The 12,968-nt window shown below is 36.1% G+C and overlaps 1 protein-coding gene across 1 annotated transcript in view; it reads left to right on the top strand.

The window, feature by feature from the left end:
• The window catches only part of ATM (ATM serine/threonine kinase), a 64,371-nt gene that overhangs the window by 39,805 nt on the left and 11,598 nt on the right, over positions 1-12,968 (top strand). The window contains exons 38-52 of the mRNA XM_070942862.1: positions 36-185; positions 1,144-1,252; positions 1,864-1,952; positions 2,040-2,142; positions 2,572-2,720; positions 3,214-3,318; positions 3,760-3,879; positions 5,179-5,413; positions 6,387-6,554; positions 6,736-6,855; positions 6,948-7,165; positions 7,667-7,874; positions 9,949-10,053; positions 11,315-11,473; positions 11,700-11,838. Coding sequence (XP_070798963.1) covers positions 36-185; positions 1,144-1,252; positions 1,864-1,952; positions 2,040-2,142; positions 2,572-2,720; positions 3,214-3,318; positions 3,760-3,879; positions 5,179-5,413; positions 6,387-6,554; positions 6,736-6,855; positions 6,948-7,165; positions 7,667-7,874; positions 9,949-10,053; positions 11,315-11,473; positions 11,700-11,838 — 2,177 coding nt within the window. The remainder of the gene's footprint in view (positions 1-35; positions 186-1,143; positions 1,253-1,863; positions 1,953-2,039; positions 2,143-2,571; positions 2,721-3,213; positions 3,319-3,759; positions 3,880-5,178; positions 5,414-6,386; positions 6,555-6,735; positions 6,856-6,947; positions 7,166-7,666; positions 7,875-9,948; positions 10,054-11,314; positions 11,474-11,699; positions 11,839-12,968) is intronic.

The following is a 12,968-nucleotide window of genomic DNA, read 5'->3' as shown; positions in this document are numbered from 1 at the left end:
ATGAGACAATTGTGTTTGTCAATTGTTTTATCCAGGAATCCTTCCAGTACTATCTTTGATGACAGCTTCTGGCTGGAGTTAAGCTATCTGCAGGTTGCCATGGTAGCCCAGTCTTGTTCTGCTCACTTCACAGCTTTGCTTTATGCAGAAATCTATGCAGACAAGATAGGCCGACAACAGGAAAGGTAGTGTTAATTGCAGTCTGTTCACATTTATGATAAATCTGTGATACAACTTATACAAAAGTGTGTGGCTTACAGACATCTCTCACCTTGAAAAGAATAAACCACCCTGTTTTTTTCTAGTTAAACTGATGTGCAATGCTTTAGATTTGAAGAGAGAAAACTTCTTTGGAGCACTTGTTGGTAGTTCTTTATCAAATGAATCTTTTCCTGGATCACACTGAAGCTGAGTAGGCAATCACCTGATCCTGAGAAAAGACAGAGTTGCTTGAAGAAATTGAATAGGTGCTTTGTGGCTGTCATGCATACTCCAAAGCTGCTTTGCTTCCTTCTTTGAATCCAAAGGGTTGCATGGCTAAGAAACTGAGCTTGTCGATCAGAAAGATTGGCAGTTCAAATCCTTAGTACAGGTCTCCTGCAGGAGCAGGGAATTGGACTAGATGACCTCCAAGGTCCCTTCCAACCAGTGGTAAAATCCAGCCTAATTTCTTGTGCTATTGGTTTGAATCATTGATAGTTTCAGCCTATGGAAAATACTGTCAAGAAGCAAGAATGTCAAATATTCCAGTTTGGTTCTTCCATTCAATATGATCAGGAAAACCATGAATCTCATTTGAACCAAGATTCCTCAGCTGTTTCTCTTATAAGGTCAGAATCATTAATTAGTTAAAGTGAGCTTTTGCCAAGAAGACAATTGTTTTAGTTCATAGATTCCACAATTTTTTTTTATTTCTCTGAGATTTCACAATTAAAAGAGAAATATAGTATTGCTTTATTTGTTGAAATTCTAAGAAGTGTAAAATACATTAAATACAGCAGTTCATTTCAAGCTTTTTTGGGTGACTATGCAGACCTCATCTAAGCAAATGGGCATGATTATTAGTCACGATTTATATTTTCTGAATGCCCAGACATAGTATCAGTTCCACTTGGACATCAGTTTTGAATTCCTTTTCTGCAGGTCTGCTTCCAAAGCAGCTAAAAAACTAACATTTGAAGAAGGAAGTCAGAATTCAACACTTACTTGTTTAAGTGAGAAGAGTAAAGAAGAAACAGGAATAAGTTTGCAGGTATAGAATTTATTGTAATGTACTTAAAAGTGCTCATTGGAGTCACTTAGAAAGGTTATGTTTTAATGTGATTTAATAAAAGTAATGCATATAACTACATTGTGATGGCAAATAATTGTTGTCATCTTTTAATGATGGCATGACAGTTCCATGAATTAGCAACCTTCCCCAGATATATAATAGTTAATTCCAAGTAATCCCAAAGTTCAAAGTTATAATGGCACTGAAAAATGTGATTTATGATCATTTTTCACAGTTACGACCTTTGAAGCATCCTTATGATCATGTGATCAAAATTCAGATGCTTGGCAACTGGTTCATGTTTATGACCATTGCTGTGTCCCAACATCATGTTATCATCTTTTGTGACCTTCTGACAAGCAAAGTCAATGGGGAAGCCAGATTCACTTAACAACCGGGTTTCTAACTTATCAACTGCAGTGGTTCACTTAACAACTGTGACAAGAAAGGTCATAAAATGGGGCAAAACTCACTTAACAAATGTCTTAGTTAGCAAGAGAAATTTTAGGCTCAATTGTAGTAATAAGTCAAGGGCTACCTGTATTCAAGACTTATTTGTCAGATACCATTCCCCCCCTCCCCCCCCTTAGGATCTTCTTATGGATATATACCGAAGCATAGGAGAGCCAGATAGTCTCTACGGCTGTGGTGGAGGAAAAATGCTGCAGCCATTGGCCAGGTATTTATTAATTATATTAGAAAATTAACTTTATTATAAAAAAAAAAGAACTTATATGAATGTTGTTGTGTCATGTTATTTTAACAGGATAAGAACATATGAACATGAAGGAATGTGGGGGAAAGCTCTGGTAACTTATGACCTTCAAACCAGCCTTCCACCATCAATTCGACAGGCTGGATTGGTAGAGGTAATATAGATGCAGAGTTGTTGCTAAATACTGCTAAGGGTGTGTACTTTTAAGTGCTGTTATATAAAATGTGTTGCATTTTGTTTTAGCCTTTTATGCTGTTTAGACTCATTTCTGTGAGATGGATGCTTGTATTGAATTATTTAAATAAGTAAACGTACACACAAAGAAAGCAAGTTAGTGCTTTATTATAATGCAATTCCATTAACCTAAAACAGTTGTTGTAAATTCTATGACCTATTCCATTGAAAAGAAATCAATTAAGAAATAATTAAGTATATTGATCTTATAAATCTTAATATAAATTAATGGTAAAAATAAGATACTTGCAAGTAGTAAATATATGTTGTTCCTAATCTAGATTGGAAGTGTTTTCATAAATCAGACTTGACATATACAATATTAACATTAAGTTTCATTGATTAATAGGCTTTGCAGAATTATGGGCTATGTAATACACTCTCCATCTACTTAAAAGGATTGGAACAGCAGAATGAAGAAAGCTCCATAGAATTACAGGAGATTCGTTACCAGGCAGCTTGGAGAAATATGCAGTGGGATCAGATCTCCTCAGTCAAGTAATACAAGTTATCCTGAATTTGTTTGTAATATTTGATATATATCTGAGAAACAGAGTCAGTGGTTTTTGGACCACGATTGTCAATGGTCAACAATTGTTTGTTTTCAAAGCATCAAGCATTATGCAAAGAATTTCTTAATTTGTGAAAAAGGTGGGAAAAAACGGCTGTAGTTCTGAACTATCATGGCTATAACAGATACAGTAGTAACACTCCTACTGGCATTGGACAATCAACTGTTTCACTTGACTTTATGTTTGCTTGCAGTAAAGATTCTTATTTAATCAAACTGTATCTGGGAAATGTCTGTGGAGGTCTGACCTAAGAACGATATTTGACTATATAAATTCTCTCTGTGGTCTATGATTTAAAGGTCAGTTCTGATATGGGAAGCCTTGCAGATCATGTTAACCACTATAGGAGTTTTTAGGCCTTATGAAGATGCTTATTGTAAAATTTAAGTTAATAACTATACTGTTGATTTTACTTTAAGAGATGAAATAGAGCAACGAGGCTATCATGAATCACTGTATGATGCTCTACAGTGTCTACGGGACAGAGATTTCTCTACCTTTTATGGAAGATTGAAGTGTGCCAGGTAAAAAGCCAGCTTTAAAATCATGTATATGATTTGTTAACAAAGTATTTGGTGAATGTCACATTTTCTAATGTGTTACAGTTTTAATTAGCAGATAGATGTGCATCATCATGTTCTTTTGGAAAACATATGCAGCAATTTTTAAAAGTTAAACATTTTGTTTACAGCATGAATCATACAACAATGGAAATCTTGACATATAATACATTTGGAAAATCAGCAGTAAGGCATACAGTAAATCCTTAGGAAGATGTAATCTGTGACTTAAAAAAACTCTAACATCAACATCCGCTTATAATTTGTGTTTTATTGAATAAGATGCAGCTTGATATCTGTTCTTTTTAAAGTTGTTTTGTAGTTAAATGAAATAATTTCTGCTTAATGGCTTTTGAGTTGGTTTGCCTATAAACGGTGGATTATAATTATTTATTTTATTTGTAGAATCAAAGAAGTAGAAGAGCTACTAAAAGGCAGCCTTGAGTCTGTATATTCATTACTGCCTACACTCTGCAGGCTACAGACAATTGGAGAGCTGGAATATGTAGGACAACTTTTCTCTGGGTATTTTACTATTTCTTCATGCATTATATTAGTCCCGTGGATATTTTTGATGCTTTTCCTGTGTAAAATCAAAGGCTGTTATATATATGATGCTTCATTGTAAGCTTAAGTAAAAATTTAAAAATATAAATGGTCTATTATACTTTTTGCAGAATAATTTAATGAGCTCATTAAGTAGCATTTTCTTGCCATTGGGCTGGACTCAAACATAGTCATGCTTAACATGAAATATTTAGCTCAGTAATATACCATAACTAGACGTCTCATTGATTTCAGAGAGTCTGCTATAAGCATAATGAAATCTGGAACCAGCCAATAAGGATAAATACAGTCTTTCTATCTTTTTCTATAGCTGACACTTTATTAGAGTAACTTAGATGAGATAGGCAGTGTAGAAATGAGATAAACAAAAACTAGTTTTTTTTAAAAAATAAAATAAAAAATGTGTACTAACTGCAAGTTAGTAAAGCCCTGGAGGCTTATCCTTCTTTGATTTACCTCCAAACGCCTAAGTGACTTGACTCAAATCTTAAGACATTAAGAACTAAAACACTTCTTTATTCCAGCTTTGATTTGGTTCTTATGTACACTTCAAAACAAAAGTGTGCCTAAATCAGATTTCTGAGCAAAACATTATGAATGTGAAAAGTATAATTAGTTTCCTACACTTCTATATTAAGTCCCCACATGATAAACATATGGAGGGTCTTGTATACAGTATTATTGTTTAGTATGACTGGCTAAATGTAAACATTACAATTTTTAAAAACCTATATTTTATTTGGAATATTGTTATTGCAATATATCAACACTTTCAAGCATCCCAAGGCTCTCATTGCTTTCATTGGAATAAAAACAGCACTGCAAGCACCAATCCTTTTAGGAATATGTGCAATACTATGATACATGTAGGAAAGGAGTGATGTTTGCACCCTCCCTCACTGACATTGCATTCTTCAAACAAACTCCCGTAAAAGAATACTTCTCCCAGTCCAGGTAGTTTTTCATGTGCTTGGTAAAAATTTAATATAGAGCAGGGATGTCAAAATGTGCGTCGTCAAGTTGTCGTCACGTGATGTATTGTGATTTCTCCCCCCTCTCCCTTTGCTTAAATGGATGGGCATGGCCAGCATCACGCATCTGGCCCGCAGGTCACGAGTTTGACACCTCTGATATAGAGATTTTAACTCCTCGCCTGCCATTTACAGCTTGCTCCTAGGTTTCAAACTAAGGACTATTTGTGGCTAACACTTTATTAATGTGTAGTCAAAGTTTCTTAGTTTTATTCTTTGCTTTCAGGTCGGAAACTAATAGCCAGTTGCATAATTTGCATCTGAAGTGGCAGAAGCAGTCCCAACTTCTTCAGGATAGTGACTTTGCTTTCCAAGAGCCTATTATGGCTTTGCGTACAGTAATTCTCAAGCTTCTTCTGGAGAAGGAAAAGGAGAATACCCAAAGGGAATGCATTAAAAACATCCTCACTAAACATCTTGTGGAACTATCCAGATTGGCTCGAATGGCGAATAATTCACAGGTAAGAATCAACTGAAAATCTGCCTTAACTATTTCCTGAAATATAGGCCTATGCTTTTATTAACATGCAAATATTGGGTATATAAAGGATTTTATCTTTAGTTCAGGATTCTTCATAGAAATGTAGCTTGTCATCTGGAAAGTTAATAGCCCCGGTTCAAGACCCGAGTGCTGCATGACAGGGTGAGCTCCTATTACTTTCCCCAGCTTCTGCCCACCTAGCAGTTTGAAAGCATGCAAATGCAAATAGATAAATAGGTACCACTTAAGTGGGAAGGTATCAGCGTTCTGTGTACCTTGGCATATAGTCATACTAGCCACATGACTATGGAAATGTGTTCGGACAACCCTGGCTCCCTCGGTTAAGAAACATACATGAGCAGCACCTCCTAGAGTCAGAACAACTGGGCAGGGGACACCTTTACCCTTACAGTCACTAGCACATTTTCAGTTGTAAACGTATCTTTATGCTAAAAAAGAGGCATTGTATCTAAAATACATAGTTGTAGTAACCATAATATTCTATTTTGGTGTTTGTTCATTAGTAATACCCAGTGAATATCCTTTCATCATGAAATAGACTGTTGCAATATCCCAGGATCATGAGTTCATCTTCTGTAATCTCCTGATAAGCAAAGTCAAAGGGGAAACCAGATTCATGTAACAACCATGTTACTAACTTAACAACTGTAGTGATTCACTTAACAACTGTGACAAGAAAGGTCATATAATGGGACAAAACTCAGTTAACCATTGTCTTGCTTAGAATTTTGGGTTTAACTGTTGTCATAAGTCAAGGACTACCTATAATTTAAAGAATGGTAGTAAATCGTGCATGGTGGATTGTGAGCTATATTTCTGAAATAGAATGTTATAAGTGGCTCTGTCTATCTCTGGGATTCCAGAAGAATTAAGGGAGGTATTAGCCACCCAAATGAAAGTAAAGTAAGGAGTTTTTTTGTGTTTGTTTTCAGCTTCCAGAAAGAGCAATATATGAAGTTAAACAGTACAGCCTAACCAGACATGGAGTATCAGAATGGGAATTGGAAGAAGCTCAGGTGTTTTGGGCTAAAAAGGAAGAAAGCTTAGCACTGAGTATTCTAAAAGACATGATCAAGAAATTGGATGAAAATTGGTTTGAGGTAGTATAATTTATTTGACTGATGGGTTTGGTAGTAATAACATTGTTTTAAATTCATGCCTTGTTTTGTTTTGAGAAATAGGTGGTCCTATTAAATAAAAAGAGCAAAGTATATGAAGAAACAATATCAAAGTAAAAAATAACATAGTAAAATATCTGATCTGCATTATTTTTATTCTAAGGTTGAGAAAGACCCGCATCTGAAATTAATTTACACAGAATGCCTGAGGTTATGTGGAAGTTGGTTAGCAGAAACCTTTTTAGAAAATCCTACTATTATTATGCAGAACTACTTGGAAAAGGTATTTGGAGTGAATCCTATAACCTGTAGAAATCATTTGAAAATTAAATTTGGTTTACATTGTTCTATTATTTGTTCCTCACATTGCTCCAGGCAGTTAAAATTGCTGGGGATCACAATGATGACAGCAGCAATGAGCTGAAGAGAGGAAAGATGAAGGCTTTTCTGTCTTTGGCTCGCTTTTCGGATACTGAGTATCAAAGAATTGAAGATCGTATGAAATCATCAGAGTTTGAAAATAAGCAAGCTTTGCTGAAGAAAGCCAAGTATGAAGTTGGCCTTTTAAGGGAGCATAAAGTTCAGACTAATCGGTAAGTCTCATAGCTGAAGCTGGCCATGTTAGTAAATTGATTGAAGTTTTCAATAAGTGATCGTGGATACCATCATATTTTTCAAACATGTAAGATGGCATCCATGCGCAATTTTTAAATAATGGTAATAAAATTGCCATCCAGTGTGATAGCTAAATCTATTTTCTCAAGCTATCTTGATATTTTAGCTATTTTAAAATTTTATGTACAAAATTTTTTGTTCCTATTTTTAGGATGTTTTTACATGATATTGTCCATTCCTTTAAAAAGCTACAGTACTGCAAGCCAACACTACTGAAATAAAAAGGAAATTAAGATGGCCCTGGTTCTTTTATCTTGGAACTCTTTAATTTCTCTATATTATCCTGATATTCTTGGAACAAGTGGTTTAACAATGAGTTTCTTGCAGGAAAATTGTATAATTATCTTTTGCATAATCATTAATATTTAATCAGAGGAGTTTTTGGATGGAGTCTTTATTTCTCATTTTGTACTGCTTAGATATACTGTGAAAGTTCAGAGGGAACTGGAACTAGATGAATGTGCAATTCGGGCCCTTGGAGAAGATCGCAAGCGTTTCTTATGCAAAGCAGTTGAGAACTACATTATGTGTTTATTGAGTGGAGAAGAACATGACATGTGGATATTCCGTCTCTGTTCCCTCTGGCTTGAGAATGCTGGACTTTCTGAAGTCAATGCAATGATTCAGGTTGGCCTTGCTAAAGTCTTATTTTTCTGCTTCATGTTGGGGCTGCTTCAGATTGAGAGCCAATTTGATACTGTGTTTAGAAAGCAGGAGACTGAGTGCTTGGCCTGCCTTAAGCACAAAGCCAAGTGAGGGACTTGGGCCAGCCCCTCACTCTCAGTCTTAGGAAGAAGACAATGGTAAACTACTTCCAAAAAGAATTACTTAAGTGAGATGGATGGTGTAGAATGAGATGGATGATAGACAGACAGACAGACACGTTGCTTAAAAAGCTGCTGAGACTTATCCAGGCAGTTGCCAGGAGTCAGTGTTGGCTTGAAGGTGCACACGCACACAAACACTTTTGAGGCTGAATCCAGGGCCAGCTGCCTTTATGTTGTGAATCTTTAATTTGGATCCTAAGCCTTTATCATGTAAATCCAGCTTTTGTAAGAAAACCTGTGCATGTTGTCATCTTTATTTGGATTTTACATGTTTTGTACATATTTATACTACATCTACAGTTTCTCAAAAATCAGAACAAATTTTACATTGTATTATTTTATTATTGTTGCTAGTGTTCACTAGATAAATATAGTTGATTAGTTTGAAAGATACTACCTTGTTTTTCTCCTACATAGCGAAATGATTAGAACTAAAGCATTGCATTTGGCACTCTCCTCGTTTCTTCTCTCTCACTCTCATTATGCCTGCCTCACTTCATTAGCTTTTGTTCTTGGGATATGTGGCATGGTTTTCTGAATTAATTAGCATCAGCTTGCAATCTTAATAGCATTTTCGATTGTTACTTTTTCAGGCTTGTATAAGAAAGTATCCAACTTGCATACACCTAATTGTGTTCCATATTGATTCTATTTATATATATATATATACCAAGCATACCTTAATCTTTTGTAGTTTTATTTGTTTTATTTTTCAGTCTGGTCTATAAATCTGGTTGCCTCTAAAGCAAAGGGAAAGAAAACATCCAGAGGAGTTTAGATATAAAAGAGATCTGCCAGTCTAGTTAGCAACCAGTATTATGTTTGCATGGCTTTCTTGGGAATACAAGTAGTCCTTGCTTAATGACCTTAATTACCAATTACATTGCTAAATGAAGCAGTTGTTAAGCGAAATGGTACATGACTGCACCAACTTATGACAGCAGTTCCAGCAGTCCCAGTTGTGATCGTTAAGTGAGCGATTCACAGGACTATTAACTTTGCTTCTCAAAAGAAAAGTTTGAAAGTAGTGATCATCTGACCATAGGATGCTGCAACCATCATAAATGCATGAGGGTTGCAATGTACCTGAATTGCAGTCATGTGAGCACAGGACACTGCAATTGTTATAATGTGAACACAAGTCACGAATAATTGTTTTCAGAGTTGTCGTAACTTTGAACAGTCACTAAAGGAATGGTTGTTAATCAAGGGTTACCGGTATATTAGATCCCAAAATCAGATTAGTATAATCATTTTCTTTTGCAGAAAAGATAATGATATTTTCACATTTAATTGATGAGGCATATTAATAATAATGGATTACAGGTTGGATAAAAAATAATTTTTTAAAAAATAAATTAAAAAATAATGATTTTTTAAAAATAAAAAAATCAGTTTTTTTTTATTTAAATCAGATCTCTTTTATTTTTATCAAATTTATTTAAATAAAATGCTTTTGGAGTAAAGATCTATCCAAAGGTAGATTTCTATTTAAGATACATTAATAATTTAGTTTATTCAGCATGAAATGGAGCTTAGTTATGTAGCACGAGGCTGTATATTCTACAGTATTGGGACTGTCGGTGAGTCAACAGCAGATCAGAGGAGGAGCTGCTGCAGGACAGAAATGACATTTGCTCTTTAAAAATTATGATTTAAATCGAGTTGATTTAAATCAAGACTTTTTACTACTGATTTAAATCATGATTTAAATTGACTTGATTTAAATCAAATCCACCCTGATGGATTATAGCCATTCTGTCTGGCATTCATAAAACTTATATAAACGTCTTACTCTGTAAAGAAGTCTGCCATGTTTAAATACTATTCCTTTCCTATTTTGTCTCTATTTTACATGTTCTGCTACACAACAGGAGGAGGCACAGAAAATCCCATCCTACAAATTCTTGCCACTGATGTACCAGCTGGCTGCTCGAATGGGAACCAGGATGAATGACTTTCATGAGATTTTGAATAATGTAATTGATCTTCAATTGTCATAAATCTTCCTCATTTACAAATATATTAGAGAGTTTTTGTTTGAATTTTAAGTAGGTATGATAGGAGAGCAGCATGATTGTTTTCTTAGAATGTATGTGGACAGTTGAGCTAGTAGAATCCTTTCTACATTGCTTTAGATATTTTGACAATGCTAAAGGATTTCCTTGATTTATAACACAATCAAAAAACTTTGTCAAGAAATACTCACTATGACATATGTTACATCAGTTAAATGTTTTTGGTGGGGTGCTCCAAAAAACAAAACCAAGGTAGTCCTCAGCTTATGTCCACAGTTCAAAGTTACAGTGGCACTGGCGAAATGGACTGTCCTTGAATTGGTAGGTCCTTGAAGTTCTGTCTCTATCCTGGTGTCCCTGTGATAATATATCCCAAATATTGTGTACTGCCTATCATCCCCCCTGCCCTTTGTAGTACACACCTGTTTGCAATACTCCCCTGCCCTTGTGGCCTCTACTGACCCATCTGCAGCCTCCAGTGCTGCCCCCCCCGATACTTCCCTGATCCCAAAAATGTATCTGTGGTATCCCCACCCACTGTGGCAACTGTATTCCCTGCATTCCTTGCCCAGGACTGCTGCCTCTTTCCGCTTAATGACTCATGCATGCTGGGGTTACAGTGGCACCTAGGACTGCTGACATTGCTTTTGCTAAGCTGTGTCATCACTTGGCATGTCATCACTTGGCATGACTGCATCACTTGACAGCGGCAATCCCAATCCCCATTGTTGTTGTATCCTGCAGACCACTTGTAAGTGAGATAAAAACTAACTTTCATTTAATGTAAATATAGTGAAACTGAAAGTAAATTAATTAACTACAGCTAATATAAATCTTTAGGTTTATATACATTTATTATACAGCTAATATAAATCTTCCCACCTTTGGTGGGAAAGTAACAGCGTTCCATGCACCTTTGGCATTTAGTCATGCAGGCCACATGACCATGGAGACATCTTTTGACAGCGCTGGCTCTTTGGCTTTGAAACGGAAATGAGCACTGCCCCCTAGAGTTGGGAATGACTAGCACATATGTGCGAGGGAAATCTTTACCTTTTAATATAAATCTTTAGGGAGGAGCCATAAATAAGGCTTTCCAGGTCCATATGTACTTCTGAGTTAAAGCATATTGAACATTATTGTTGAAGCTTTGTTGTTTGTTTAATGTTCAGTCTATATTTTATTTTCAATAATCAACTTTTTAAATATTTTACTTGAATAGCTTATAGCAAGGATTTCTCTTGACCATCCCCATCACACTTTGTTTATAATTTTGGCATTGGCTAATGCTAACAAAGATGAACTCTTGACCAAGCCAGAAGTGACTAGAAGAAGTGGACTAATAAAAAATGTGCCAAAAGAAACATCTCCTCTTGACATGGTACTTACTGACTTTTCATTATTTCGGGTTGTAAAAAATAATAAGTTTTGTTAAAGGAATCATAGGACATGTTATCAGCTTCGAAGATAAGGATACAATTTTTTTTTCTTCTGCAATGTTTTCTGTTTCCTCATATCAGATTTATTTTATGTCTTTGATTAATTTAAACTTCGCATTTGACTTTTATTTTTAACTTCCTTTTAAAAAAAAACAACTCATCCTGTAGGATCGAATGGCAGCTGCTATCAATATAATTAACATTGTAAAATGCAAAAGACCTGATATGGTGGAAAAGGTTGAAGCCCTTTGCGATGCTTATATTACTTTGGCAAACATGGATGCAACTCCCTGGAAAACCCACAGAAGTATGTATTTGGGGAATAGGCAGGGGTGGGTTCTACTTACCTTTACTACCGGTTTGCAGCGGGAGTGCGCATGTGCTCTTCTGCGCAAGCGCAGAAGCATTTTTATGATATCGGGGTCAGTGGGCGGAGCCTCCCACCGGTTTTACTACCGGTTCTATAGAACCGGTGCAAACCGGGGGCAACCCACCACTGGGAATAGGGGATTGTTTGGATGCTTTGAATCAATTCATTCTTAGTTCAAACCCCATAGTAAAGGGAACTGTTTTCTGTCAACAATGTATTTTTGTTCTGCCCCAGCTATGGATCCCAGAGAATGCAGCACACACAAACTATAAACCAAACTCAATTTACTTCCAAACGTAGTTTTTTACAAATGCAGGCTGTTAACTAAAACGTCCTTACAACTTGCGAGAAATTCCACAGAAAGATAAAGTCTTACGAGAGTTGGCAAAAAGCCCAGAAGCAAGGTTTGCAAAGAAAATCCATATTCAATGATCATCGAGCAAACATGTGTTGTTTCCTGCAGCTTTTTAGAAGCTGTGTGCAAATTTAAATAGGCTAAGGGAGTGGCCAATTAGCCCCAAGCCTTACTCTCAAGGAGACCTCCTCCTGAGTAACCACTCCTGCCTTTTGGCAGCTCTGCGTGCTCATGTATTGAGAAGAGGCTCCTCCACTTCATCCTCTTCACTTAAAGGAGCCTCTGGAGGTTCTGAAGGCCCTGTCTGAATCCCTGCCTCTGGCACCACATCTTCAGCCTCCTTGCTGTCCGACTCAAGCTCCGGCTGTACAGGTTGCTGGTGCGACACCACACCAGCCTCCTCGTTGTCGGGATCAGCAACAATGCGCGCAGGCCGCTGGCAGGCCACAACGATTTTACTTGGAATATATTATATATGAACACTATGTTGTAAATATTTTCCCCAATTTGCTATGTCTAGTAGATGAGAGTTGATTTATTTGGCAGGGTATAAATCAAAAAATAATTGTTAATTAAAATAAATTGATTGATAGTGGCTAAGTAGAACCTCTGAAATAACTTTCAATAATATCAGGAATGTATTCTGAACTTCTTCAAAGACTATTCCCAAAACATTGACTATAGTATGACAAGGGGTGCTGACCTTAAAAGT

The sequence above is a fragment of the Pituophis catenifer genome, unplaced genomic scaffold (assembly GCF_029215685.1).
Source record: "Pituophis catenifer annectens isolate HBS135680 unplaced genomic scaffold, rPitCat1.0.hap2 SCAF_4, whole genome shotgun sequence".
NCBI classification, from domain to species: Eukaryota; Metazoa; Chordata; class Lepidosauria; order Squamata; family Colubridae; genus Pituophis; species Pituophis catenifer.
This window is presented reverse-complemented; position numbering and strand designations above follow the sequence as displayed.